Source organism: Lynx rufus, unplaced genomic scaffold (assembly GCF_022079265.1).
Source record: "Lynx rufus isolate CCGP_SWC_20201006 ecotype Redwood Valley unplaced genomic scaffold, mLynRuf1.p SCAF_1, whole genome shotgun sequence".
NCBI classification, from domain to species: Eukaryota; Metazoa; Chordata; class Mammalia; order Carnivora; family Felidae; genus Lynx; species Lynx rufus.
The window spans coordinates 79,193,188-79,220,660 of record NW_025814823.1 but is presented as its reverse complement, the minus strand read 5'-3'; the positions used below and the strand labels follow the sequence as shown (position 1 = coordinate 79,220,660).

The following is a 27,473-nucleotide window of genomic DNA, read 5'->3' as shown; positions in this document are numbered from 1 at the left end:
AATGATTCTATGATATCTTGTCTCTAGGATTAGTTCTTGTAGATGGTACCAATATGAGCTTCGTAAGCAGGAAAGACAGTATTTTAAAAGCCCTTAACACAAATTTCACACGGCAGAGAATATAAAGCAGCGAGGGAAAGAGACAGTCATTAAATGGATGTAACCAGGTCACTGATTTAACTTTTCAGAGGGAAAAATAGTTGGCTTTGTACCTCACCCTGTGTGTCCAGATAAACTCTACCTGGATTAGAGAGATAAACGTTAGAGCAAGAAGCTCTGAAAATGTACAAGTAAACAAAGGTGATCGTTTTTTCTGCTTTCGGTTCTGAGAGAAATCAAAAGAAAACGGTTAAAAGGACGATGACACAAATACCAGATTCTTTTGTATTTGTAGAAATAAAATTAAAAATGATTAGAGGAAAGTGTTATTTTAAAACGTGTTTTCTCATTTATCTTCATAGATTTTTTTTTTCCTGATTGGTTGACCCACGTGTCCAGTCACACGTCATCTTGCCTCCTTCCACCCTGATGACTTTACAGTGTGACAGGGGGACACCGGGGTGATGCTCACTCAGTGGTGGTGGTGCTGAGGTGTAAGATGAGCTGCTGTGTTAGGGTGTGTGTGTGTGTGTGTGTGTGTGTGCACGCACGCACGTTTCACATAATGAGCTGCACTGTTTCCATTGTAGGCACTGGGTGACAAGGGTGACAAAGCTTGCCAGTTTTGGAGATGTTCAGCCTTGGGTAGGAATCCTGGTTCAGACACTTTTTAGTTGGACAACTGTAGGCAAGTTACTAGAATTTTCTGTGCCACAGGCTCATCATCTATGAAACTGAGGCAGCGAGTATTATCTCTCCACCCAGATGGTTGTTACAATTGTCAATAAAATCCTAGGACAAGAGCCTGTAGACAGTGCGTCTCTAATCACTGCAAGTTGCTTTTAAAAAAACACTTCGGGGGGCCTGGGTGGCTCAGTCGGTTGAGCGTCCGACTCTTGATCTCGGCTCAGGTCGTGATCTCACAGTTTGTGAGTTTGAGCCCTGTGTCAGGCTCTGCATTGATGCCACTGAGCCTGCCTGGGATTCTCTCTCTCCCTCTCTCTTTGCCCCTTCCCTGCTTGTGCTTGTGTATGCTCTCACTCTCTCTCAAATTAAATAAAGTTAAAAAGAAAAAAAAATTCCACCTGCTATAAAAATGAACAGGAGGGCTCACAGAAGAAACATAAAGGGCTAACAGGTAGATCACAAATGTCAATCTCATTACAATTACGAAAGAAATAAAATTTTCAAAATTAGGATGAGAACGATATTCCCACACACTTTTGCTGGGAGCTTAAATTGGTAGAGTCTTAAATAACAACTGGTTACGTGGCAAAAAGCTTTGGCACCCTCGTATCATTCGAACCAGGATTTCCATAGACAGGAGCCTATACTCAGATGATTATCAGAAATGCAACTAAAGACCTACAAACAAGGGTGCCCACCATTATCTTCACTATAGTAACAACAACAAAAAGAAGTAACAAAGACCCCACATAGAGACATGATTAATTAAACAGCATGCATCCTCTCATGGGTTAATTTAGTGAATCTATCAAGTTAATAGAAAGCACTATGTAAGTTCTACATAAAGAATAAGGCCAATTATATATTCAGAAGAACTATGACCTCTTCAGCCCAAGAAGAGAAATGGAGATGCTTTTGTTTACTTCTTTTTATTGTTCTGCATTTTCTAAGGTTTTTATACTGAAATACTATATTTTTATGACCAGTTAATATTTGATGTTTACAAAGACACTGCAAAAACACGGGAAATGTTCTTGAACAGCAATAAGCTATAAAACTAAAACTAAAACTAAAAAAAAAAAAAAAACCTAAGCTGGAAACAATTTATACCATTTGTATACTGAGCGCATCGTAGTATAATTTCACCCATGTTAAAAAGTAAATCTGTGGCACAACACAAGTAAAGCACCTGTTAGCAATAGATGTCTTCACTGGTAGGCCTACAGGTGATGTCTTCATTTTAAAATGTTGACTGGGGCCGCCTGGGGGGCTCCGTTGGTTAAGATCCCACGTTTTGATTTCAGCTCAGGTCATGATCTCACGGTTCATGAGTTCAAGCCTTGCGTTGGGCTCTGTGCTGACAGCACGGAGCCTGCTTGGGATTCTCTCATTTTCCCTCTCTCTCTCTGCCCCTCCTCCACTCTCTCTCTCTCTCTCTCAAAATAAATAAACTAAAATAAATAAATAGAATGTTCTATACTGGATATTAGATTACTCATCATCATCAACTTTTATTAAAAATATATATCTGATGGAACACATTTTGGGCATTTTATGAGTTGGTGGAGGAAAGAACAACAATTACCTCAGGGCAGAGAGAGGGGTGGAGCCCAACAGTGAGGGCAGAGAAGGGCATCTGGCTTCCCAGGACGGGGAGAAGCAGCAGGGACCCCAGGGTCAGGGAGAGAGAGCAGGGCTGTTCTCTGAAGGCCACGTGTTGGTCTCCAGTGTGGATATTTCATGCAAACTTATACCAGAATCTCCCACTCAGGCCTTGACTCCTTGCCCGATTCCCCGCTGGCTTTGGCAACAGGGGTACCATGTTTATAGTGCATGGTGTTGAGGGAGACTGGGAAAAAGGGACAGAGCTATCAGTGACCCGATGTCACCACCTATGCCCTTCCCCTTCTCATAGGGAAGGTGACTTTCTGTTGGCATGCAGAGGAAGGATGTGGGGGCCAGCCAGGTGTGTTTGGGCGAGCAAAATGTGTTAGAGATTCCAATTCAGCTTCGGGTCGGTAGATGATTAATTCGCAACTTAGAGTAGCATAGATGTGGTTGAAAGAGCACTCCTTCTATAGGGTTTTTCCCCATACTTCATAGATACTGGATTCCAAACTAAATTTGGCCGCAAAAGAAAAACATTATGAAAGAAAAAGATGGGAAGGAAGAAAAAAACCCAACTCGGGGCGGGGGGAATTAATGCATCTTAAGGATCCATTTTGCAACTACTGACAGACCTAATGTGTTCATTTTTTTTTCAAAAATCTATTTCAACCTTTATGATTGAATGAAATATGGGTCTGTTACTGCAATAGCAACGCAGGCAGAAAGGTCACAAGAACTTGTAGCCAGCAAAGTGCCCACGCCGCGTGGCAGTCAGCGTTACTGTCATTTTTCTTATTGATATCTTGACTCGTATTACACAGCCATTTAACCCAACATCCTATTTCTAGCCGGGAGGAGCAGACAGAGGTCATCTGATCCACCAGGATTGGATCCCACAGGCAGAATTAACATATTAATGAGATGGTCTCTTCACATTCAGCCTTAGGATTCTACTGAAGGCTTTCCCTACGGTTAACAAAACTGCCTCGCTTGCAGTAACTTATTAGTAAAATACAATCCCTTTTATATCAGAGGTGACATCAAACGCCAAGGCAATTGTCTGGTTTTGTTCTTGCCTTTCACGTGTGCAAGAATAGGAAGGGAGGAAGGTCTGGATTCAAGAAAATGTCTGCCCTGAAACATGGATGAACTAAGTTTATTTGGGCAGAGAGGTCCAGTGGTTTGCACAAGTCAGGTGCTGTCCTCGATCATCCCTTGAAAGGTTAACTACAGAGTGATCTTAGGTATTTAGCCATTTTAGGAAACAGCTCAATCCTGCCTGATGCAAAACCCTTAGATGCAGCCGGAACTGAATCAGTCTCTTTGGCTGATCATTGACCTATAAGACCCCAGATGGAGGGGGGGAAGACTGGAATCTAAAATCACTGCAGACTAGAGCAATCCGCCTGTCCAGACACCCCACCCTGGGGATCAGATGCACTTACACAGAGGGGATGGGTGCGAAGTTCCTGAAGATGCTGGGCCACGATCTGGCCTTCCCCAAGTCTACCACCCACATGCTGGAGAATTTAGTTAACCTAACCCACAAGGTGCCTCGTTGTAGAGGCCAGTCACTAGTCCTGCAGCCTATCTGAATCTCGCAAGGTGTTTGCTCATCTGTGCCAGGAGGCAAGGGTGGGACTCCGGGGTGCTTGCTTTGGGGAGTCCCTCCTTTTTATTCTTTGACTGAAGCAAAGTACATGAGGTTTATTGTTTTCTGAAAACATGTCAGAAATTAGGGAAAGAGTGTGCAGTTGCTGACAAGCTGAACTGGAACCGGGTGATGGGTGGGGACACTGTCACCAAAGCAGCTGTCTGCCTCCTACTAGCCCACGGATATCACGCACGCCTACATGGTTCCAGTCCTTCTTTGCACTCCTTCCACTAGAAAGAGAAGTTAGGGAGTCAAAAGCTGAGACCTCTTGAGATGAAAACGGCAGTTAATTAGCCTGGATATACAAGAAAATCTTGGGCTGGGAGTAAAAATCTGAGCTACCGTTTTATGGAGTCGTGTTTGTCAAGCACCGTTAAAGCATTTCAAATGCTTTATTTCATTTGGCCTTAATGACTAGCCTGTGAGGTAAGTACAGTGATCACCCCATTCTACAGAAAAGAATACTGAGACAGAGGACAGTGAAGGTCTAAGTTGCCCAACGGCACCCATCAGGATTAGACAGACCCAGGACTTGAACCCAGGCTGTCCAAGACTAGCCCCGCCTCCCAGACTAGCCCTGTGAATTACCGCAGAAATCGACTGCCAGCTGCTGGTCCTAGAACCCAGCCTGATTCTGGCCTACAGGAGCTGGGAAAGGAACCCTCCCCACATATAAGAAGAGCAGAAATAATAAAACATCACTTAAACCCTCCCTCTCAGCGAAAGCTACAACTCACAGCTGGAAAGCATTAACTAGGAGAGGTGAGAAGGGACTCCCGAACACTGCTTTGCAGATGGAAGGAAAAGCCTGGATAGTTCTTCACGATTTCAATCTGTTATTGACAAGTACAGGGAAGCCTCGCCGCGTCCTTCAGCCCGTCAACAGCTCAGAGTAGAGGACTTGGTGGTGCCCATCCCCAAGCAGCTTGCAGCGAATCTGCGGAACAATGAGCCGGGAGAGGTCAGCCTCAATTTCAGACCACAGTGACTTCTTTGCGTACTAACACCTGCCGAAGATCGGTGTCTGTGAAGGCATGTAGCTTCGGGCTCTAGGGCTCCCTCTGTTTCTTAAATGAGCCGTTGAGACATTCTCCAGTGTGTCCTCTGTCCTGTGGCCATCTGAACCTGCACGCTCTTAGCTCGAGTTCAGAGCTCTCCAGCTCGCTGTGCTCTCTGCCTCCCCAAGAGAATGGGTAACTCTTTCTTGACCATAAAAACAAAAACAAAAACAAAAACAACCCTTTCTTGAAAAATTGTATTTGTTTTATGAGCTTCTCGGACACTGTCCTAGTGCCAATTTCCTGGTTCTTTCTGTGGTTCTGATCTAAGTAAGGCTCAGGTGGAGACAGAAGATGCAGGGAGATGGAGGAGGAAGGAGAGAGGCAGAATGGAGAAAACAAGCCAACGGTGTATCTGATGCCTGTTTCCATCCTTCAAACCAGTTTAGATCATCACAAATTAGGTAATTAGAATTGTTGTGATGTAGTCTTTGGTCTTGAGACACACACAGTTTTAATAAAAGTGCAACTATTACATAGGCCATCTATACAGGGCTATCCATGGAAAAGTGTTTTATTTTTTAAACTGTCAAAACAAAAATCAAATAACATGTGACATAAAATCATTTTGACTTTAGCCACCCCAATCAGGAAACGATGTGTCCTGAGGTCCTGCAACTCACGGATGGCTGCAATCTATCCAAAACATATTTTAAGAGCTACCAAATATTTGGGTGTAACTGTTGTTTGCCAACTCACCCTGACTGGGAATCACAGACTCAGAGGTCTTGAAACCAAAAACAAGCCAGAGGCTTGCAAAGGCCAAGCCTCCATCTACAGGCAAATGGAATATGAACCTTACAATTTTGGGGACTGACACAATTAAGTTTCATGAGGCATAACTGTCTTACTAGAGCTTTCTTTAAAGTTAAGTGTCAGGCTCAGAATAGAAATCCTGGTCTCTTGCTTCCTTTAACACTTTAAAAAAAAATTAAAACCCAGATAAAAGATAAAATTACTGTACTCAACGTAACACTTCAATCCACTGGCTACAGACCACAGGAAAAAGCGATGTTCCATTTTCTCCTTTCCACGCTTTCCTGTTTTCCGCTGGTTCACCGAGATGTAACTGACACATGGCACTGCACCTTTAATGGGTCCCACGTGCTGATCTGATACACGCATATACCGCAAAATGATCGTGCTCTTTTAACAGAGCTCCTTTTCTCCCTTAAGAGTGGTTCTCTTTGCACCCATGCCCTCCTGTTTATGAGAGCTGGCTTCTTAAGGTTTTAAAGAGCACATCTGGATGTTTCTGGGAAATTTAATAGGAAGTTTTGAGGAACCTAAGTCTTCCTCACCCCAAGGTTTGGGATTTGGGTACCCAGATGAGGGAACCAAGCGTTTGGGAACACTGGGAAGTGGGGAGGTATCTCAGCATCTGTCACATCATCCCTAAGATAGCTGTCTTTCCAACAATCGCCTTCGAATGAATCAAATACAATCTGTGGCTCAAAGTAGGCGCTGTGAAAATTAAATTGATTAGACAGTGATTTGTAGCAAGCAGCTGTTCCTGGATAACCGCCTGTCCCCAAACTCAGTAAACGAAAACATTAAGTATTTATTATGACCCCTCAGCCCTGCCATCAGGTTGAGGCTGATCTCACCCAAGGGCCTGAGGTTGGCTGGGGACTGGCTGGCTAACAGACTATTTCTTATTTTCCACAAGCAAGCCCCCAGACGTAGGCACATAGCAGTGACAGGGATCTGAGAAAACAGATCTGCATAAGGGCTCAGAATTGGCATATAGTTATCTTTGCTGTATTCTTTTTTTTTAATTTTTTCAAAAATTTTTTGACATTTATTTATTTTTGAGAGAGACGGAGCATGAATGGGGGAGGAGCAGAGAGAGAGGGAGACACAGAATCGAAAGTAGGCTCCAGGCTCTGAGCTGTCAGCACAGAACCTGATGTGGGGCTCCAACCCACGAGCCGTGAGATCATGACCTGAGCCGAAGTCGGACACCCAACCGAGTGAGCCACCCAGGCACCCCAGTTTTAAAAATTTTTTTAATGTTTGTATTTATTCTTGAGACAGAAAGAGACAGAGCATGAGCAGGGGAGGGGCAAAGAGAGAGGGAGACACAGAATCCAAAGCAGGCTCCAGGCTCTGAGCTGTCAGCACAGAGTCCGTCGCGGGGCTCGAACTCATCAACCACAGATCATGACCTGAGCCGAAGTCGGACACTCAACCGACTGAGCCACCAGGCTCCCCTTTGCTGTATTGTCTTGGCTGGAGCAAGTCACAAGTGCAGCTCAAGTTCAAAGAGAGGGGAAATAGACTTAACTCTCGATAAGAGAAGTGTTGAAAGTCCTACTATATTCCCCACACGGACGCAGAGAAATGAAGGACTGGGACCACTCGATCTACCAAAGCCTCTTCTCTTGAGAAGGGCTTCTAACTAATTCATTTTTTAGTTCATTCACCTTTTCAGTGAATATATACAGAACACTTAGTTTTGCAAAGCCCTGTTCAAGATGTCAGAAGTCCACCTACAAAAAAAGCAGAGAACAACCTTGCTCTCGGGGTCATGTCCATATAACAATATCTGAAACTTTACATAACGATTTTATGGGACATGAAGACACCATCTATATTTGAAAAGGTTAATTTAAAATTTTAGTTTTAAAACTATGCTTTCTTATCATTCTTCTGGCAGTCTTCAATGTGGGAGGTGTTTGGGGGAAAACTTGGGTTTCGATCCCAACGTACTTGGGGTTCGTACGTGAAATCCATCATTGCCAGACTGTGTGACTAAGGCCCCTTACTAAACCTGAATTCCAGTTTCTTTATTTAAAACAGGCCCCTTACTAAACCTGAATTCCAGTTTCTTTATTTAAAACAGGGAGTCCACAATACTCACCTCATGGCTAATGTCAATATTAACTTCAGTAATCCTTGGCACAAAGCCCAGCTCATTTATAGGTAATGTCTAATAAATGATAACCACGATAATTGCATCTTTTTCTTGTAAGTACACCTTTATCACGTATTAACATCTGCACAGTAGCCAGGCTTAGAAATGTATTTTTAATTTTTTTTAACGTTTATTTGTTACTGAGAGACAGAGAGACACAGAGCGTGAGCAGGGGAGGGGTAGAAAGAGGGTGAGACATAGAATCTGAAGTAGGCTCCAAGCTGTCAGCACAGAGCCCGATGCGGGGCTCAAACTCACAAACTGTGAGATCATGACCTGAGCCAAAGTCGGTCACCCAACCAACCGAGCCACCCAGGCGCCCCGGAAATGTATTTTTAATGAGATGGTATATGAAGCAACATATCTGGAGCTGACAGAACCCAAAAATGTTGAAAAGCACATCCTCCTCAATTAGAAAATTGTAATAGAAACAGGCAAACAATCTTTAAGCTTGCGGTACTGACATTTCCTCCCTGGTGTTTTCTTCAGGGAGAGACAGGGTCACCAAGAGCCAGATTGGGACATTGTGCTCTCATTTCTGAACGGCACTGCAGCATTATTTATTCTGGCAGAACAGCCACTGTGCTCAAATGACAGGCACAGAGGAGCATAATAAATACAGATTTGGTTAACTCTATTGAGCAGGACAGGTTATCAAGGGGTGGAAAAGAGGCCAAATGCATTTCCCGAGTTAGAAGTAAAACAAGAGAGTGGGCATGGCCAGCAGTGCGATGAATTTTATCCTTTGGATAAAATGTACAAGCTCTAACCTCTGCAAGCTGGGCTCAAAAAAGAACTGGAGAAAGAGAAGGCTGGGAGGTTTTTCATTAGCCTTCTAAATCACCGAGTTTCGTACACATTTTGTTGAATCTGTTTGAGTCTCCAAAAAATATTTGCAACTTATATGATGGTTGTTACCGAAAACGAAAAGCAACCCCTGTCTGATACGAAAAATGTCATATTCTCATAGTTATGACAAATCTCTTTTTCCATCTCCTGAAAACATGTACTTAAGGGAAAAGTACATGGTTATTTATTGGTTCAATAATCCGCACTGTTCTTCAAACAATTTATCATACAATCATGATTAATATTTAAATGTGTCCGTTATTGTGTCCACAGTATTTGGTAATGTTTATAACAAGGGTGGTAAAAATTTAACCATTATTTTGTATGTATTATGTGGCAATTTAAAATTTTGTCTGAGCATTACAATAAATGCTGCTTTGGTAAAACTCTTAATATTTTTCATTCCTCTCGATCCTTCTATTGGAAAAAAAAAATGGATCTCCCAAACTAATGAAAAACAAATGTACAATTACAGAGAAAAGGTTCTTAGCTCTTCAGGAAATCATTATACATATGGGTGTTTTGGTAAGGAAACGGAGCAGAAGGAGAATTATTTAGAAAGCAGGTTTGTCTCAGATAGTTTGCTAAATTGTGTAGTTCTGGTTGTCATGGCGATAGCACCATGATTTAAATAAGTCTACACAGAAATAGAAGTCACTCATACTATATTCATAAGAATCAAAGAAATCTCATTATTTAATGGGGAAAAAACTTCCCAGTTTGGGTGAAGGGAGAGAAAAACATGGTGTGTCAAATTTATTTTTCTGACAAACTGTTTGTTATTTTATCTCTGAAACAGCATAAAGACAAAATATTTAGAACTAAACAACAAAGGGAGCGCTACATGGTAAGCGTCTGGAAGGCACTAGGTCCTTGGGAGATACTTTACAGACTCAGGGTCAACAAAATCATCGAAAAATAGGAGACAAACATTCCACTTAGGAAGTAGGGGGAAAAAAAACAAAAACAAAAAAGCAAAATTCAACGGAAGTGAAAACAGGGATATAATGAAACTGCAGGACCTAATAAAAGGAATAACATTAACGTGAGAAATGAAAACAAAAAATATTTTTTAAGACAAATAATTTTCAGAGGCAGGTTTCAAGCAAGATTCCTCAGTGATACTGGGGCAAAGGCATAAATAAACAACCAGGAATGTCAATGTTGTCAAACTACAGCTACAGGAGAGATTGAAGGACTGTAAAGCAAAGCTATGATTTAGTTGGTGAATGCATTTAAAACTAAAGTGGACAGTTTTCCACAAAATATGAATGACTTAAAAAAGAAACAAAACAATCTGATTAGACCTATAAACTTTAAAATAATGAGTAGTTGGGGCACCTGGGTGGCTCAGTTGGTTAAGCGTCCAACTTTGGCTCAGGTGGTGATCTCACAGTTCGAGCCCCACGTCGGGCTCTGTGCTGACAGCTCAGAGCCTGGAGCCTGCTTCAGAATCTGTATTTTCCCGTATCTCCACCCCTCCCCTGTTCATGCTCTGTCTCTCTCTGTCTCCCAAAACTAAATATATGTTAAAAAATAAATTCAATAAAATCATAAAATAATTAGTATTCAAAAGGCAATCCACCCTCCACCACCTGAAAAGATTTTAGAAAGACTTTCACCAGGCATTCAGGGCACATACCATCTTCCTTTAGCACACACCGTTTTAGAGAGGCGAGAAACAGAGAAAGCTACGCGATTTTCTCTTTCACATAAACCTGAGAGCAAAGGATTGGATAAGAAGGAAAAAAAAAATAGAATCTCTTCTCACTAGTGAAAATAAATGTAAACATCTTTAATAGACACTGGAAAATTGAATCTAGGACATTATGACCAAACAGAATTCACACTCTAAATGAAGAATTTTTCAACATAAAATATATATATATACGTCAACATAGCTTGCTACGTGAGCAAAGAAAAGGAGAGAGTCGCAGTACTCTCAATGTGTACAGGAAAAAAGCTTTACATTAAGCTTTACATTGAAAACGCTTAGGAAAGATTATCTCTGAAATCCTAAGTAAGCAGATTACTTAACGGCAGATATTTAGAGGTATTACATTAATTTGGAAACAAGAGAAGAATATCCACTATCACCACAAATTATCAACATTATACTGGCCGTGCTAGCCAATGCAATAAAGGAAGAAGAAATAAAAGACATAAGACACAAAGAAGAGAAAAAAAAAGTAATTATGATCATTTACATTAGAAAATACTAAGCTATTCCACAGGAAAATTATTAGAACTAATAAGAAAAGTCAGCAGGGTTTCTAGATAGAAGATCAACATATGAAATGCAAGACTGAGAGTTCCCAATAAACAAATTAAAATGTAATAGAAAAATGGCAACAAAAAGTACAAGTGCATAGAAAAAAATCAAGATGTGCAAGAAATTGACAAAAATACAAAGATATTTAAGAAAAAATACATGAACAAATAGAAATAAAGATCATATGTATGGCAGAAAAGAATCTAAACAAACCAATTCTCCCCATATTAATCTATAAATGTATTTCTAGTTGAAATCCCCAAAGAATTTTTTTTTATGGACTGAGTCAAAGTGATTGTAAAATTCATATGCAAACGTAAAGATCCAGGGATAACCAAAACGGAGAGGAAAATAAAAAGTTATTATATGAGGACTTACTTATTAAAACAATATGTTCTTGATACAGTTTTAGTGAAACAGATTAAAAATCAGGAGGGGAAAAAAGCATTTCTAATAATTGGGGATAAGTGGGGGAGGGATCGTGGAAAATTTACTAAAAATATAAAATGTTATCAATCCTTCATATAAACAGAAGTAAATTCCTGATGTTTTGAAAATCTAAGGGTTTCAGGAACAAATGGAAGGGGACTTTGAGGAAGGAAAAGGCTGTCTATTAGGGGCCTGAAGTCAGACCACCGCGTCCCGGCACAAGATAGCATTTCTTCTTCTTCTTCTTCTTTTTTTTAACATTTATTCATTTTTGAGAGACAGAGAGAGGCAGAACATGAGCGGGGCAAAGGCAGATAGAGAGGGAGACACAGAATCCAAAGCAGGCTCCAGGCTCCAAGCTGTCAGCATGGAGCCCGACACGGGGCTCGAACTCACAAACCGCAAGATCATGACCTGAGCCGAAGTCGGACGCTTAACCAACTGAACCACCCAGGCGCCCCAGCATGTCTTCAATTCTTAATGTCTCACAATGTTATACAGATTTGCAACAACAACATCTAAACAAATTAAAAAAAAACAAAACAAAACAAAAACTGTGGGAAATTTACCCAGGATTGATGATATTGCTGTATCTGGGGCAGAAGAGGAAGAAGAAAGGATCTTTGTCGGCAAACAAAAGGAACTTGAGCTTTTACTTGTAATCTCCCTTCTTCTATGTGAAAAGTCTGAAGCGGAAGTGGTGAGTGTTGGCAGTGTTCCTTCTAGATAGGAGGTGAGTGACTGACCTGGCCACACCCTCCATACCCTTCCTGATGCGTACATCTCCCCCCACCTCCACAAAAAGACCCTTCATGAAGACAGATATCATATGTTAAACAGATAAAGAAGAAACTGGGTAAGTCTATTTTCTTTTTCCCACAAATGCACAGCAGGTGTTTGAGTATTTCTATGAGGCATTTGGGAATGAATAATATAAATTCATTTATTAAAGAATTAAGTCCATTATAATTGATAAAGTCATGTACAAAATAACATTTTGCCAACTCTTAATGACTTACGAACCGATGGTCTGGATTTTTAGATTATCTCTCTTGCAGATGTCTTTTTGATTTGTACTATCCATCAAAGAGTTTAAATCTTGATAATCATTTTAATAAACTGTTAAGGGAGAAAATTAAAACTAATAAGTAAATATTTGGTTTTTAATTAGATTCATTTACACCTTCGATCCTTACTTCAGAAGCAAGTTTCACTTCGTTCCCAGTTTTGTGTCTCTAATTGAGGACAGGTAATGTCTCTGACCGTTTTTGAACTTTTAACCAGAATTTATAAAATGCATATCAAATGAGACAGAGAGAGAGAGAAGGATGAGGGAATGAGATTTTACTTAGGATTTTCAAGTGAGGTTCAATACATCATACGGTCAGATGTTTTCTTGGGGAAATTAATTACCAATTTACCAGAATAACGGTGAAAAAGCATTTAATATCTAAACATTTTTTTCTTACTCCACTTGCCTATCACTTAGCTTACCATTTAGACTGCTACTTCACTTATTTCATCCCCAAAAGATGGGGGGGGTATTTCAAATTCTCTATTCCTTAAGTGTTATGGGGAAGACGTGTGTGATTTGGCAAAAAGATACTTTTAAGTTTATTTACTTATTTTGAGAGAGCAAGCACACAAGCAGGGGAGGGGCAGAGAGAGAAAGAGAGAATCCCAAGTAGGCTCCAAGCTGTCAGCCCAGAGCCCCACACGGGGCTCCAACTCATGAACCATGACATCGTGACCTGAGCCGAAACCAACTGTCAGATGCTCAGCCGACTGAGCCACCCAGGCGCCCCACCGGTAAAAAGATTTAAGTTATTTTTAATATCCCTTTGCTTTGTGATGGTCACCAAGCCCTGCCCTACCCCACACTGTTGACAATCACTACAGATTGTCCAATCAGCGACATGGGTAGTTCCCAAGGAGAAGACACTTAAATCTGGAGTCAGGAGATAATCGTATAAGTTCTCTCCCTACTTGGGAGGATGATGGAGCACAGATATTCTGAAAACTCCCGTTCCTCCTTTTCAAGAAAATCTTTCCTCCTCATCTGGCTCAGGAAGGAGTAAAACACAGCCCACTTAAAGCCTCCAGCTGGAGGGAATGATGGCAAGCCATCAGCTAACACAGAGGCGACGCATCTGTGGGTAGCATTTGGCAGGGTAATGATGCTGTTGCACCCTTTTGAGATATTCAAGTCACAGTGATGGACCATTCTCATCCCCAGGGACACTCCCAATGGCTGCCACCTTGGAGAAGACGAAACAGCAAACTTGTAGCTCAAAGACTTAACCTGCCCAAACTGGCCTCGTTTCTTGGCAAAAGATAAAACAAAAGGTACTTTCTTAAGAACGTGTATAAATGTTATGGCCACATTGCATAGCCTTTTAAAAGTCTTTTTAAAAAGTCAGAGGTTGCACCTGACATTTCAAAGAAAAAAGAAGAGCCTTCTGGTTAAATAATTTAAGAACAATATAATCACACACACACACACACACACACACGCACGCACGCACACACACACACACACACACCCGATTTGGATTAAGGTCTATGCATCCTGTGGAACCCAAGAAGCAGGTATATAAGTAATGACAAATCCCCCTCAAGAAGGCAAACAAACAGCCTGGAGACGGGATTTGACACAGTCATAAGGCGGTAGGTAAAGTAGAGATGATCTGTGCAAACAGTCCAGGTATGAACCGTAATCCAAAAGATATTTTTAATGGCTGCTGGAAGTACAGCACAAAGATGCTGTCTCCTTAGCACCATCAGGCCCCCCAGCGCATTATAAACCACCTTTCTGACTTCCTGGCCCTGACAGACGAGATCCTTGCCCCATACTCGGTTATAGCTAAAAATCTAACCTACCAAATATAATCTCACAGACTAGGTCAACATGCTTACTGCCCTATTAGTGTTTGAAAAATCGTTATTCATCTACTAGAAGGTATGTCAGGGTATGTTGTTAAAAATCACAGAGGATGGGGCGCCTGGGTGGCGCAGTCGGTTAAGCGTCCGACTTCAGCCAGGTCACGATCTCGCGGTCCGTGAGTTCGAGCCCCGAGTCAGGCTCTGGGCTGATGGCTCAGAGCCTGGAGCCTGTTTCCGATTCTGTGTCTCCCTCTCTCCCTGCCCCTCCCCCGTTCATGCTCTTTCTCTCTCTGTCCCAAAAATAAATAAACGTTGAAAAAAAATTTTAAAAAAAGTCACAGAGGTTTTCTGAAACTGTTGATGATAATTTTTTAAGTAAAAAACATCTCAGCCACAAAATCATTACCAAAAATACTTTGACTTAGAAATCCTCAAGAACTATCAGGACACCATCAACCACACTGACAGCATAAGTTCAGAAGTATTAAATTTATTAATAAACAAATTTAAAGAGTGTTACAGCCCAGGTACATGGATTTTGTTCGGGTGGGTTTGGTCTATTCATCCCCAGAAATTACGTGAGGGACTCTATGTGCAAGTCTGTGTTTATGCCCTTCATCGGATTCTCAAACTAAACTCTGACCTAACAAAAGACACTATAACATTTCGTAAGTACATTAGCCCTACATGATTGCCTCAAAGAGAGATAAATGGGTGATCACAACAAACTTGCCTACATAATCCAATATAAATGGGAAAAATATTACTTTCTACTTAAAATCCTTGGAACTCCCACAAATGTGTGCCTATGTGCAAGTAAATATTCAAAATGATTAGATATGAACTGAATTCACAGCAGAATAAAACTGAGGAGACTTCCCAGATCAACGTAAGCCACATATCCGGCTGACCTGGTTAATCCTCTGTATTTTCATTTCGGAGCACCAAGGTCGAGATAGGCCCCCTCCCCTGTTCAGCGAGACAGTCTTCAGACCAAATACACATTACCCAAAATGCTGACACAGGTTCCTTTTGTAACCCAGCCTGCAGAGCTCTCCAAAGCTATGCTTCCATTTTCCCTCCAGGAAATATTTGTTCTCTCCAATGAAGAGAAAAGAGCAAGTCTCATCTAAGGAAGGAGGGCAATTTTTCTGAGGTCTGAACATTAACTTGCTTCTTCCAATCCTACCACGAAATCTCCACGTTCATTTGGACACTCACAACCCTTCCAGGGGTGTCAGATGCTGGGCAGGAGTGGGTTCACCTGCCTCGGTGACAGCACCTGAAATTTATGTCCCCCGGGACGTGTTTCTGTTTTCTCGTTTCAGCGAGTGAGTCATCGGCTGTGGCACGCGGGCTGACACCGCCGTCCCCTGCCAAGACCCCAGCCAGACTGCTGGTTGCCATTTGGTGACTATGCCGATAGGAATCTTTCTGGATATCTAGAATGTTCCATGCTAACTTGCAAAATGATTTTTCTTTATTATCAGAATATATGCATTCAGAAGCAGGGCCAAATACAGAAAACATCCTGCTGATGATTTCAGGAACCAAATCACTGAATTGATATGTGAATTAAAAGAAAAAGAAAAAAAAAAAACAAGAAAAGAACTGAAGAAAACTTCAACTCCTCTCTAAAACAGTCTGGCTCTCTTTCTCACTGGTGTATCTGTTTAACACTTCTGTCTGTTATTTATTTTAAACAATTTTTAACGTTTATTCATTTTTGAGAGAGACAGACAGACTGTGAGTGGGGGCGGGGCAGAGAGAGAGAGAGAGAGAGAGAGAATCCAAAGCAGGTTCCAGGCTCTAAGCTGTCAGCACAGAGCCCAATGTGGGGCTTGAATTCACGAACCATGAGATCATGACCTGAGCCAAAGTCAGATGCTCAACCGACTGAGCCACCCAGGTGGCCCTTCTGTCTGTTATTTTAACCACACACTACAGTTTTCCTGGGTAGGAGAGGCAGCATTGAAGAGTGAGAAATTTCACAAGTGATATCTTTTCAACAGCCCTCTTTTCTCTTTCCATAATCAATCTTAGTCTGCTGATCGAAGGACAGAGACTCTAGACATTTGCTGGGGTGGTGACCCCCTACCTCCCGTGAAAGACAGCATCACTTTCATATTGAAAACCTGGAGCCTTCATTCCAATTTGACCTCATTCTTCCACCTGTCTCCAGGTGCTCAGAGGGCCCCCCACCCCTGAGAGCACCAGCTCTCTGCTCAAGTCACAGCCAGAACATAGTCCAGGCACTGCCTACTCACCTGTCCACAGCTAGGAGCTGGCATCCCGCCACGTGAGTTTTTCCTCAAGGACCCCCTAACTGAGTGGGAAATATCATGGTTTCTAGCCCAAGTAGACCTCATCTGTGCAATAATCAAGGACCACACACTGCGCTCTGGACTAGTCGGGCAAGCGAGTCATGGGCGTGTCCAAACAGAAAGGACAGAATATGGAAACTGATCAGGGCACATCCATTGTCATTGTTTACTGCAAAGACAACGGAGCAAACAGAAAACGTCCCTCCCATCCGGGAGTGTACGTGAACAGCGACATCCCTATTTCTAGGGAGCAACACAGTTCCCCTACTTGCCACTCCCCAAAACAAACAAGGTCACCAAGTCCAAATTCGGTGGAAGAGACTGGACCGCATCTCAGGTTTTCAACATGCCGCCCATCTGCATTTCTTCAGAACCTTCCCTCTCCACAGACAGACTGCCATAAACCTGGAACATTCTTTCCAGCCATACCCTCCACGATTTTACAGTCACAGCCACTCCCGCCACATTAGGTGCCACGCGGACAACTTTGTGTGCGTCCTCTCATTATCCTCAGATAACCCCGGGCACCAACCGAGGTTCTTGGAGGAACCAGGGGGAACGGGTGTGGATACATGAGGACTCAGGATGAAAATGAGGAAGATGAACTGTCAGTTTTGGTGTCTGAAGACACTTTTGGGGAACTCGTCCAAAGTTTCTATAAGTCACTGAAGCCGAATGTAATTAATCATAAAGTTTTTAAATGTTTATGTTTAGCTCAACTAAAATATTGTAAGAACGTAATACAGTGTAAGCATATTTAAGAAACCGAAGGCTCAGTACAAACCCCCAAATCTCCATATGTATGCTTGAAACTCAAGTTTATTTACCGCATATATTTGCATGCCAAATCGTGCTGCCCAAAAAATGTGGATTTCAGAACAGGCAGACAGAAATGAATGAGTGCACAAAGGAATGAAGGGATGAACAAATAAGTAAGTTCGTAAATAAATCAAGCACATGGTCGATCTCACTCTACCTCGTTGGTCTCTTAACCTCCATATGCTAACCTTCTATAACTTTCAGTCTATTTATTCTTAGGGTGTGTTTAATGGTGAAACAGAAAATGCTGCACAGGTTCGACTTCTCAGGTGTCCTCAGGAATGTAAACCATTGTACTCAGAACACATGAAGAACGTGAGTGAAATTTGGGGAACATTTGGGGGACTCTCTCAAGGTTCCCACAACCCCTCTGAGGTTCAAGAACCTCCTGGCCCGTGGGGGGTCTCTGCAGGGGCCAAGTTTGCACCAGAATTCTGGGGAAGGTGTCACTTTAGGGAAAAGTGATCATTTACAAAAAAAAAAAAATTTTTAATGTTTATTTATTTTTGACAGAGAAAGAGAGAGAGAGAGAGAGAGTGAGCAGGGGAGGGGCAGGGAGAGAAGGAGACACAGAATCCGAAGACACAGGCTCTGAGCTGTCAGCACAAAACCCAACACGGGGCTTGAACTCACAGACTGTGACATCGTGACCTGAGCTCAACTGACTGAGCCACCCAGGCGCCCCAAAAAGTGATCATTTTAAATGTAACATTGCCAATTCAACCGCCGGGATGGAAGTGTTGCACTGTGAGACGGGTCCAAGTTTAGGAGTGGCAAAAATTATTTTATCATTTTTTTTAAATTATGCTATTCATGATACTTTCGTTAGGCTCTCCAACATTTATCTCATTTTAGAATCACACGCATGATATCCTTTAGAAAAAGTTCATTGCAGTTCAGAGCATGTATTTTGTTTACAAGTTATAAAAAGTGAATAATGAAAATGCTTGTGACTTCTCAAGGCGCTGTCCCATTCCCAAGCCCTCCTCTACCTTCGACCCAGAGAAACCCAAGATGCACACCTGGGGAAGTGTGGGGGCTAGATCGTCTGTGCTGTGAGCCTGCCCTGAGGGGGCTGCCCCAGCACGGGTGGCATGTGGGCAATGAAGGAGGGAAGAAATGCCCTTCTCACACCCTGAGGATTACAGGGGGAAACCTGTGAGGAGCCAGGAAAAGGTCAACCGTAACCATTGTCCAGCTACAGGAAAGTACATCTCCCATGGGAGCCCTTCCCTTCCTAGAAGGCCGTCAGCTACCACACAGAGAGGACTCCCACCTTGGGACACTTTTAATTCCTGTCTCAACACTGGATATTTGGGGACACAAAGAGTTCACAGAACAGTGATTTGGGAGCAGAGCAGCCTTGGGACCTACCTCTGTGCTCCCCAGGGTCATAAACATCGTCTTCAGACCACACTCTTTAAGGGAAGGTGAGGCATAAGAACACGTTTTCATTATGCCACAAATAACACTTATTTACTAGAGTGGTTACACCAAGACATGTAGTAATACCACAGATTTGAAGAGCTGTGGACAAGTCTACTTATGTTGACACAATAGAAGAAACATTTTCTTGTGGCCAACACAGTGTGGTCCATCATGCTGCCTTTTCCGATCAGAGATAAATTTAATGTATCCCTACTATCTTTTTCAAAAGGTTTGTAATTTTATTAAGTAAAAGAACAACAAATACTTAAGAGCAAGACTTTCTCTTGTGACTGTTACACTAAAAATAGCCAACCAATATCGCGAAATGGAGAAGGATTTCTACAATGATGAGGGAAAATAAATCATGGAAGTAGGGAGGTATTAAGGAAATGTATCCAGAATCCTCTCTATGTCACAAACTTTGTTCATAAGATGATGTTCTGGAACACAGCGGGTGGGGCCCGGAAAGAAACCTACTTAGAGCTACAGGAAGACTCGTGGACAGGAATATAGGAGACGACAGTCCCCAAGTGTTTGCACATCACATCTGCTATCACAAGGCAGACAGGGGATTGAGTCCACTTGGGAAGCGGGGAATCTTCAAGCTGCCGGATACTGCTGTTTCCCAGTCAGGTAAGCTACCTCCATGGGGAAAAGAGACCCTGGAAATCATCTTAAAGACTCCTGAGAAGAGTAAGCAGACCTCAACGTTGGTCTGACTGCAGTGAACAAAGTGTCCGAGGGAAGACTTCTCTTTGGGGAGAAGGGCTATTTCCCCAGGAAGGACCTGGACAATATAGCTTCGGATTTGCTGAGAAAAAACTGGCCAGTGGAGAACGGACTAGAAGGCCAGTGTTTCCAGTATTCTTGGTGGTGGCCAATTGTCTACATACGAAGTTATCGGAATTCACATATGGATGCCCACGTGGTTTCAACATGGAATTTGTCTATGGCTCCATCAGTCACTAGATGTCAACTGACAACATGCAGTAGAGTCGAGGCCAAGTAATACTAGAAAAGTCACATACAAGGTAACTACTTTATCAGTGTTTCTATAGAAACTATTCTATATTACTTTAAAATCACACTTTCATTGTTGAAGATTGTCAACTCAATGTGAACAAGCAGCAAGTTATGAGTAAACTGTAAGGGCCTCCTGCATATCTAGTGACCACACCTTGAGGCCTGCAGGAGCGCAGGCCCGTCACACCGTAAGACAGATGGGTTCAGCTGTATCCTTTGGGAAATCCAAGGAAAAGCGACCCAGCTCACTCAGCACAGGAATCCCAAAGCCTACGTGCCTTCTGGCATCAGATCGGCCTTCGGTCTTTCAAGCCGATCAGCTCCTAAATGAGCACTCACATCTTGTTAAGTAGAGATGCTTCCTCCTGGTCCTGGGGTTTCCTCTCACGGGGGGACGTTCCACCGGGTGTAAGTCTCCTGGGCTCTGCGGGAGCACCATCCCCCACCGCGATGTGAAGGAGGAGGCCCTGGCAGGAGGCTGGGGGCTCTCCTCCCGGGGTCCCTGCTGGTCTGCTCCCAGCACTACCTCCGAAAGGCCAACCGGGACCACCGGGCAAGCCGGGCCTCGGGAGGGCAGAGGTCAGAAGCAGCTTGCTCACCGTCGGCAGGCATCTCTTGGCTCCGTTGTCTCCTTCACAGACTCCGTGTCTTGGCTCTTAATGCCCTACTCGACTGTCTTACATCTTGGTTGAGGATCAGACATGAAGGTGAGTGCTATTATGTCCTAATGCCCTCCAAAGACCATGAAAGCACTTAGTGAAGAGCTGACATTCTGACAGATTGACAGGCTATAGGACTCCCTTCACTCTAGAGGTCAAAGTTATAGTTTAGAAAAAGAAATGTCTTGGAAAGTGGATTAAACACCGACACTCTGATCTGTGTAGGCATTCTCAAAGGCAGGTGCATCGGAAGGGGGGATAAAGAAGCTGGCCGTCCACGCATCACAACTTTCCAGAGCTGACATTGCTTCCACAATAACATGTTGTTCTTGCCTATTTCACAGGATTTCTTCGTTTTCCTTTTTTTAAGTGTGTATTTATTTTTGAGAGAGAGACTGCGCGAGCAGGGGAGGGGTTGGGGGAGGGCGTTGACAGAGGATCCAAAGCAGGTTCTGTGCTGACAGCAGAGAGCCCAATGTGGGGCTCAAACTCGTGAACCGTGAGATCATGATCTGAGCCAAGGTCAAGCGCTTAACTGACTGAGCCACCCAAGCACCCCGACAGGATTTCTGCTGAAGCTGATTGATACATATGCACCTTGTGAACACAAAAGTTTTAAACTGACAGAGGTATTATATTATTACACCATATGTCATACTATACATCATGTATAATATATACGTCATATAATAACATATATAATACATTATGTATATTGTCTGTTGCTATTTTTATCATTATTCCTTTTTGCCTACTTGAACCAAATCATTTTCAACTAATCCCAATAAATAAAGCTTCAGCGTGTTTCAGTTTCTGGAGTGCCCTGACCACAGAGTGTGACCCCTGGACGAAAGCTGCCCCAGCCGGGTGGGTCCCTGGTGCGGGTAGCCTACGAAGACATGAATACCATAGCGCCCCGCAGGTGGGGAGGGGTCTTCGATGTAATCTTATTGGCGAGATACTAGCCAAGCAGGTACTGCAAAGGCTGTTCATCCTAATTAACTAATCATCAGCATCTCCCACATCATACCCCAGGATTTCAACTTAGAAGCGGCGCTATTTTGAATCTGGGTAGAGAAAGTAATTTTTTTGCTGTTCTGCTGTAATCCAGGAAATGGGTCCAGCATTCCAAGAACAAAAATGTCATCTGCTTCAGTTCTGCTCGACTTCTCTTAATAACTTGTTACAGTACATCTTATTTACAGGGATTCTTTCTTGCAGAATTCACCAAAAAAAAAAAAAAAATGTGGTGTGAAAGGTACTCCCCTTCAGCATGAAGGGCACTCACCAACTTTAACCATGGGATACACATTTCTTATATAATGTTTCTGACATGATTACACATATCCAAAAAGTGGGGGATTCATAAATAATTGAAACCTAAGTTTATCCCAGTGTTGAGACCTCTCTGAGACTTAGGAAATGGGTCTGTAAATCTACAAATCCTTAAGCTTTGCATGAATTTCAATGAGTTAGAAACACTGCAAACATAACCTTTCTTTGCAGTGTTTTGAGTTTTAAATTTAGGTTTGGGTGACCCAGGGGAGAAATGAGAGGGAAAAAAATGTGAAATTTGACTCATCTGAGAATAGTATGTCTTCTAAGTTAAACTTGTAATACATTAAATCACTTCTAATTTCCCACTAATCCCTGTCTTCATTTGCTTAGTAAAGAATTTTAAAAGATAGCACTAACACCACAAATTTACATATTGACACAGCAGCAATATTCCCACTGAAAGGGAAATATTATGCTTTCCAAGGTTCGTGTGTATATATTTTTCTGTGTGTGTGTATGTAGTCAAACATCAAGACTATGTATAAGTTTTTCCAATTATATACATTTAAGGCTCTGTTAGATTTAAATGTCAAATGGAAATTTTCTAGAAGTTTCTTTGTGCGGCCGGATAATATTAATTTTTTCAATGTCAATTTCAGCAGCGTTGCCAATAATTTTATACAAGATTAATTTGCAAGACTTAGCATATTAGTATCATGCTGTGAATAATCTCCATATTTAAAGGAAAATTACAAATTAACTGATAATAAATAATTAAAAACCAAGAATCCTCACCATACCAAACTCTAAGGTAGAGCCGCTAAAATACAGATAACAACCCCCACCCTGCACTCCCACACTGTGCTGTGCACGTGCGGATCAGTGTGCAGTGGGATTTCTAAGTGTACATTTTAACGAGGACTTCGGTACCCCTTTGTCCGTGACTCTTCTGAGAGGTCCATGTTTCTTTAAGAAGCATCCATTAATACATGTTGGTTCTAGTGTTTTCCAAGAAATCGCTAAAGGCAGCAATTTTTAGGAAACTGGTGGAGAACTCTATATGGGCAACAAAGACATTCTCAAGGGGTTTCATTCAAAGACGAGCACACGTGTGAATTCTGCTTTCAATGCTGCTCAAAGTCATTGTTAGTGACAAGAATATTAACCAAGTATGCCATGGATGACTATAATTTTTAGAACATAAATAGTTCTGAAAAGCTACCGCTTATGGGCAAGTAAGGCTATGAGTCAAAATGATAACCAGAGAGACCTTTCGTCAAATAATCCACAAAGTGAAGAAAATAGGAAGCATCACTAATCTGAAACACATCATCTAACTGGTCCTAAGACAGACAGGAACTCCTCAACAAATGTAAGTGCTTTGTATATTCCTTAACAGTATTCTTGCCAGATTTATCTTTTTTTTTTTTTTACATTTCTCATGCTCATAAGGCCATAATATACCTTCAGTCCAGAGAGAATGCATTTGTATCTCCATGCATGAGATATGATTTGATTAATTTATCAATGGGTGCCAGTCCGGGGAGAGGGTTTAAATCTCTAAGAAAGAGTCAATAAAACCCTTTAGGTAAAGTCACTTGTTCAAATGAAATGTTTTAATTATAGTGTAACTTGGGTGCCATGCTGGGTTACAAAGCATCTGTAAGAGGGGAGCCTTTTAAGTCGGCTCAGGACTAAGAGTGCAGACCTGTGTCTGTCCATCCTACCTGCTGTGCTCCTCTTGGCTCTGGAGGCAACAGTTCATGGTATTCACCAAAAAGCTAAACAAACGACCGAACAGGGATTTGGCCAAGAGATCTCGGTAAAATTCAGCCATCTGTACTGTGTGTCGTCGAATGATGGTGTCTCCTAGGACAGCAGAAGGGAGAGGAGAGAGAAGAATGAGGTTCCCCTCATTTAGAAGCAAACAGCACCGTGCACGTCATATAGCCTCACACACCAAAAGATGTTCAAAACACGTGATAACACTTATAAATGAGGTCTCTTAAAATGTTTCCCCAAACGAGTGCCATGTACGTTGCAATCTTACTTGCTACAAACACTGAGCACAGCTTCCGACCCCCATGCAGGCTGTGTAATTTCCTTTCTGTTAGGGAACCAAGGGTTGGCAGGGCCCCTCTTAACAAGCATTCTGATAACAGCTCACTGGTTTGACTATGAATCCTCCCCAAGGCATCTGGAAACCTGGCCATCGGGGAAATCAGTACTATTTTAAATATTTTCAGACATGGTCCAGCTAACCAAAATGCGAGTGTGGGTTTTGGGAACAAGTTTGGGCCTTCGGGCAGAAATGTTTATGTCATTCTCTAAGACATGGGAATCCAAATCTTGAGTGATAAGGCTTTTAGAAGAGAGTAGACTAGAGAAGAAACCAAGAAAAAAAGGAATCAGTGAGGAAGATGTGGGGCTGAGCCTATGATAGCTTCTGTGCTGGAGCGCAGAGAGGAGCAGGGGGTCCAGCATTCAGACCGTGTGGCCGTGGCCAGCCTGGCTAACTTGTGCCACTAGGCTGATCAGGGAGTTAAGTAATAGGACGAGGGCTGTGTGAAATGACAGCCGAGCATTTGATCGGTGGAGGTGCAGACTCAGGAGGAGAGCTGCTTCTGAGATAGGCTGAGATAAAAGAAAATAAAAGGGGGGGGGGGCACCTGGGTGGCTCAGTTGGTTAAGCATCCGACTTCGGCTCAGGTCATGATCTCACAGTTGGTGAGTTCAAGCCCCGCATCAGGCTCAGCATTCAGCGCAGAGCCTGCTTGTGCTTCTCTCTCTCCCCTTCTCTCTGCCCCTGCCCTACTCACGCTCTCTCTTTCCCTCAAAAATAAATATACTTTCGGGGCGCCTGGGTGGCGCAGTCGGCTAAGCGTCCGACTTCAGCCAGGTCACGATCTCGCGGTCCGTGAGTTCGAGCCCCGCGTCGGGCTCTGGGCTGATGGCTCAGAGCCTGGAGCCTGTTTCCGATTCTGTGTCTCCCTCTCTCTCTGCCCCTCCCCCGTTCATGCTCTGTCTCTCTCTGTCCCAAAAATAAATAAACGTTGAAAAAAAAATTAAAAAAAAAATAAAAAAAAAATAAATATACTTTCAAAAAATTTACAAAAGAAAAAAAAAGAAACAAAACAGCAGGTAAGGAAGACTCAAGGACCTACAGGTTCAAGGCCACCAAGATCAACAAACTAAGTGGCTACGAGAGCAGGTGTGCCCTTGCTGATATCATAGAATTAAGGTCCCTGGAGTCAACATGATGGAGGGTGCTGGAAGGTGAGTAAGGACAGTAGGACAGTGTAAGCAGAAAAACCTGCCTGTAGTAAATTCTAGATATTAATGGTGAGTTCAAGTTTTCTTTAAAAAGTCACGAGAAATGATGAATTTAGAGAAGTTCAAGAAACTTAATATAATTGGATGCAAGGGCTGGTACAAAATGGCTCAGAATACAGCCTAAGTTTGGTGGGCCCGAATCATAAAGGGCCTCCTGGGCTAACCCAAAGAGATGAGGTTCGCTCTGGAAGGCCTGGGAGCATCTTTGAAGGGCTGATGTCCATGGATGAAAATCCTACTTGCAGAATACGATTCAGAAAGACTACTCCTGAAGCAGTGTGGAAGGAAGCCAAATGAGATGAGACCAGACAAAAGATGAGAGACAATGCCATTTGGTGATCAAGGGAAGGAAAGATATATTGAGGCAGCGGTGACAGAAATAAAGAGAAGGCAATGAGAACGGGAGGCATTTGTGGAGTAGAGCCGGCTTGTGTCTGGTCTAGTCGGTGGAGGAGGAGAAGGAAGAGGTAACTGAGTGGACAATGGGCAGATCCATACAGTTCCGGAACACAGGGGGAACTCTCTGAAGACAAGGCACAACTGATAAGCCACATACCTAAATACCTCCAAGGTAGGTCCAAGAGGAGAAGCAGGTAAAAACAGTGGTGATTAGAGGAAAAAAAAGACCAGCTGGAGGGTGAGTCCTTAAACTTTCAATATGAGGAAGGGGGGGAAGGTGCTGATGTACGGGGAATAACCAAAGGGCATATAGGAAGACCACTGTGTTTGCCCACTGCATAGACACGCGTATGGCACGGAGATTCCCCGTGTCCACACGTGACACGTAGGCATGACAGCACTGGGTGCTAATCCCCAACAGGCCGTTTACTAGTGATTTGAGGTGCAAAGCTATTCATCCTCTTTGGATCTCAGTTTTCTCATCTGTTAAAGAAGGAAATGGTGAGGCCCCCTTGGCAGCCATTTGTGAGGATTTTAAAAGTCTGGCATTTACAGCCCGTGGCACATTTCCCATCAGTTTGTAAGTGTCCCATAAATGGGAGCGATGATTAGGATTTAAAATGTAGAGGGTATCATGGCATGACATACACAAATGGTTCCGACGACTCAACTGAATAGATCCTCTTGGGCTGATGACTGGATTTGTCTAAAATGACTGACCGGGGAGAAAAGGTGACTGTTTCATCAGAATGGTCTCTCAAGAGCTTCACGAGCTTACAAGGCAGAGTAATAATTGCGTGAACAGATGAGTTCATAAGGCTTTCCGTGGTTGGCATTCAGTCCGTGGGGGCAGTCACCGGAGGTGGGGAAAGGCAAGGCGGCATTGGCTTTCCGTGCCTCCAAGATGGCCACAAACTGGACAGAATGAACGATCAGAGGAGGGTAAAACTTACCTTTAAAATACTGGATATCCGTTGTTAAAGCAGATACCAATTCATCAGGTGACACTTGCAACAAACCAGCCACTGAAATGAAAGCAGCGTTGAAAAAAATCAAGTTAGAACGTATATATTTTTGATGGCGAGAACACTGTACTTTAGGGCCATCGTTGATAAGTTTTACATATGAGGAACTGTGGGTATTAAAGAAAACTGAACGGCCACTTTAATTATCAAAGTAAATGAGAGCAATCGCTTGGAGTTATCAAAACATTACTGAGTTGGTTGGGCTCCTGTATTAAATCACAACAGGTTTTTTTTTTTTTCCCTCCTCGCCCTCACAGATGGCCCTGAATCGTTCTCCCAGTCCCTGGTTAAATTACTTTGATATGAGATGAAGATATGATGTTCACTGACAATCTGTGGTTTTAAGGTATTTTGAAAAAATCTGGGAGTGACTAACAAGGCTACTTCAAAGGGGAGAGAGAGGTTTTTGGCAAGACCTCTGAAGGGAAGTAATTATATTGTTTAAAATGTGTGGTTAATAACATGCCCCCCAAAATACACTGGGCGGCAGGGTGGGGGTGGAAAATATTCAGAACGACATAAATAAACCCCAGGATGCACCTAAAAATCAGCTCTGTAAACATGGTGGGAAGCCTGAGAACATAATGTGCCCACTGCTCTTCATTCCCAAAACCATTGAAAAGAAAGAACAAAGTGGATACAGCTCTTTTATGATTTTTTTTATTATTATTTTTTTTTCCTGCTCTATTCTACTCCCGAAGAAAGCCTTCTTCCCCCTGCTTTTCTGTA

The 27,473-nt window shown here is 42.6% G+C and overlaps 1 protein-coding gene across 1 annotated transcript in view; it reads right to left on the bottom strand.

Annotated features, from left to right (window-relative positions):
* Positions 1-27,473, bottom strand: part of MYO16 (myosin XVI) — a 467,181-nt gene that overhangs the window by 189,158 nt on the left and 250,550 nt on the right. Inside the window, exons 19-20 of the mRNA XM_047086088.1 lie at positions 26,673-26,744; positions 23,715-23,856 (exon numbers count right to left, since the gene is read on the bottom strand). Of these exons, the coding sequence (XP_046942044.1) occupies positions 23,715-23,856; positions 26,673-26,744 (214 nt within the window). The remainder of the gene's footprint in view (positions 1-23,714; positions 23,857-26,672; positions 26,745-27,473) is intronic.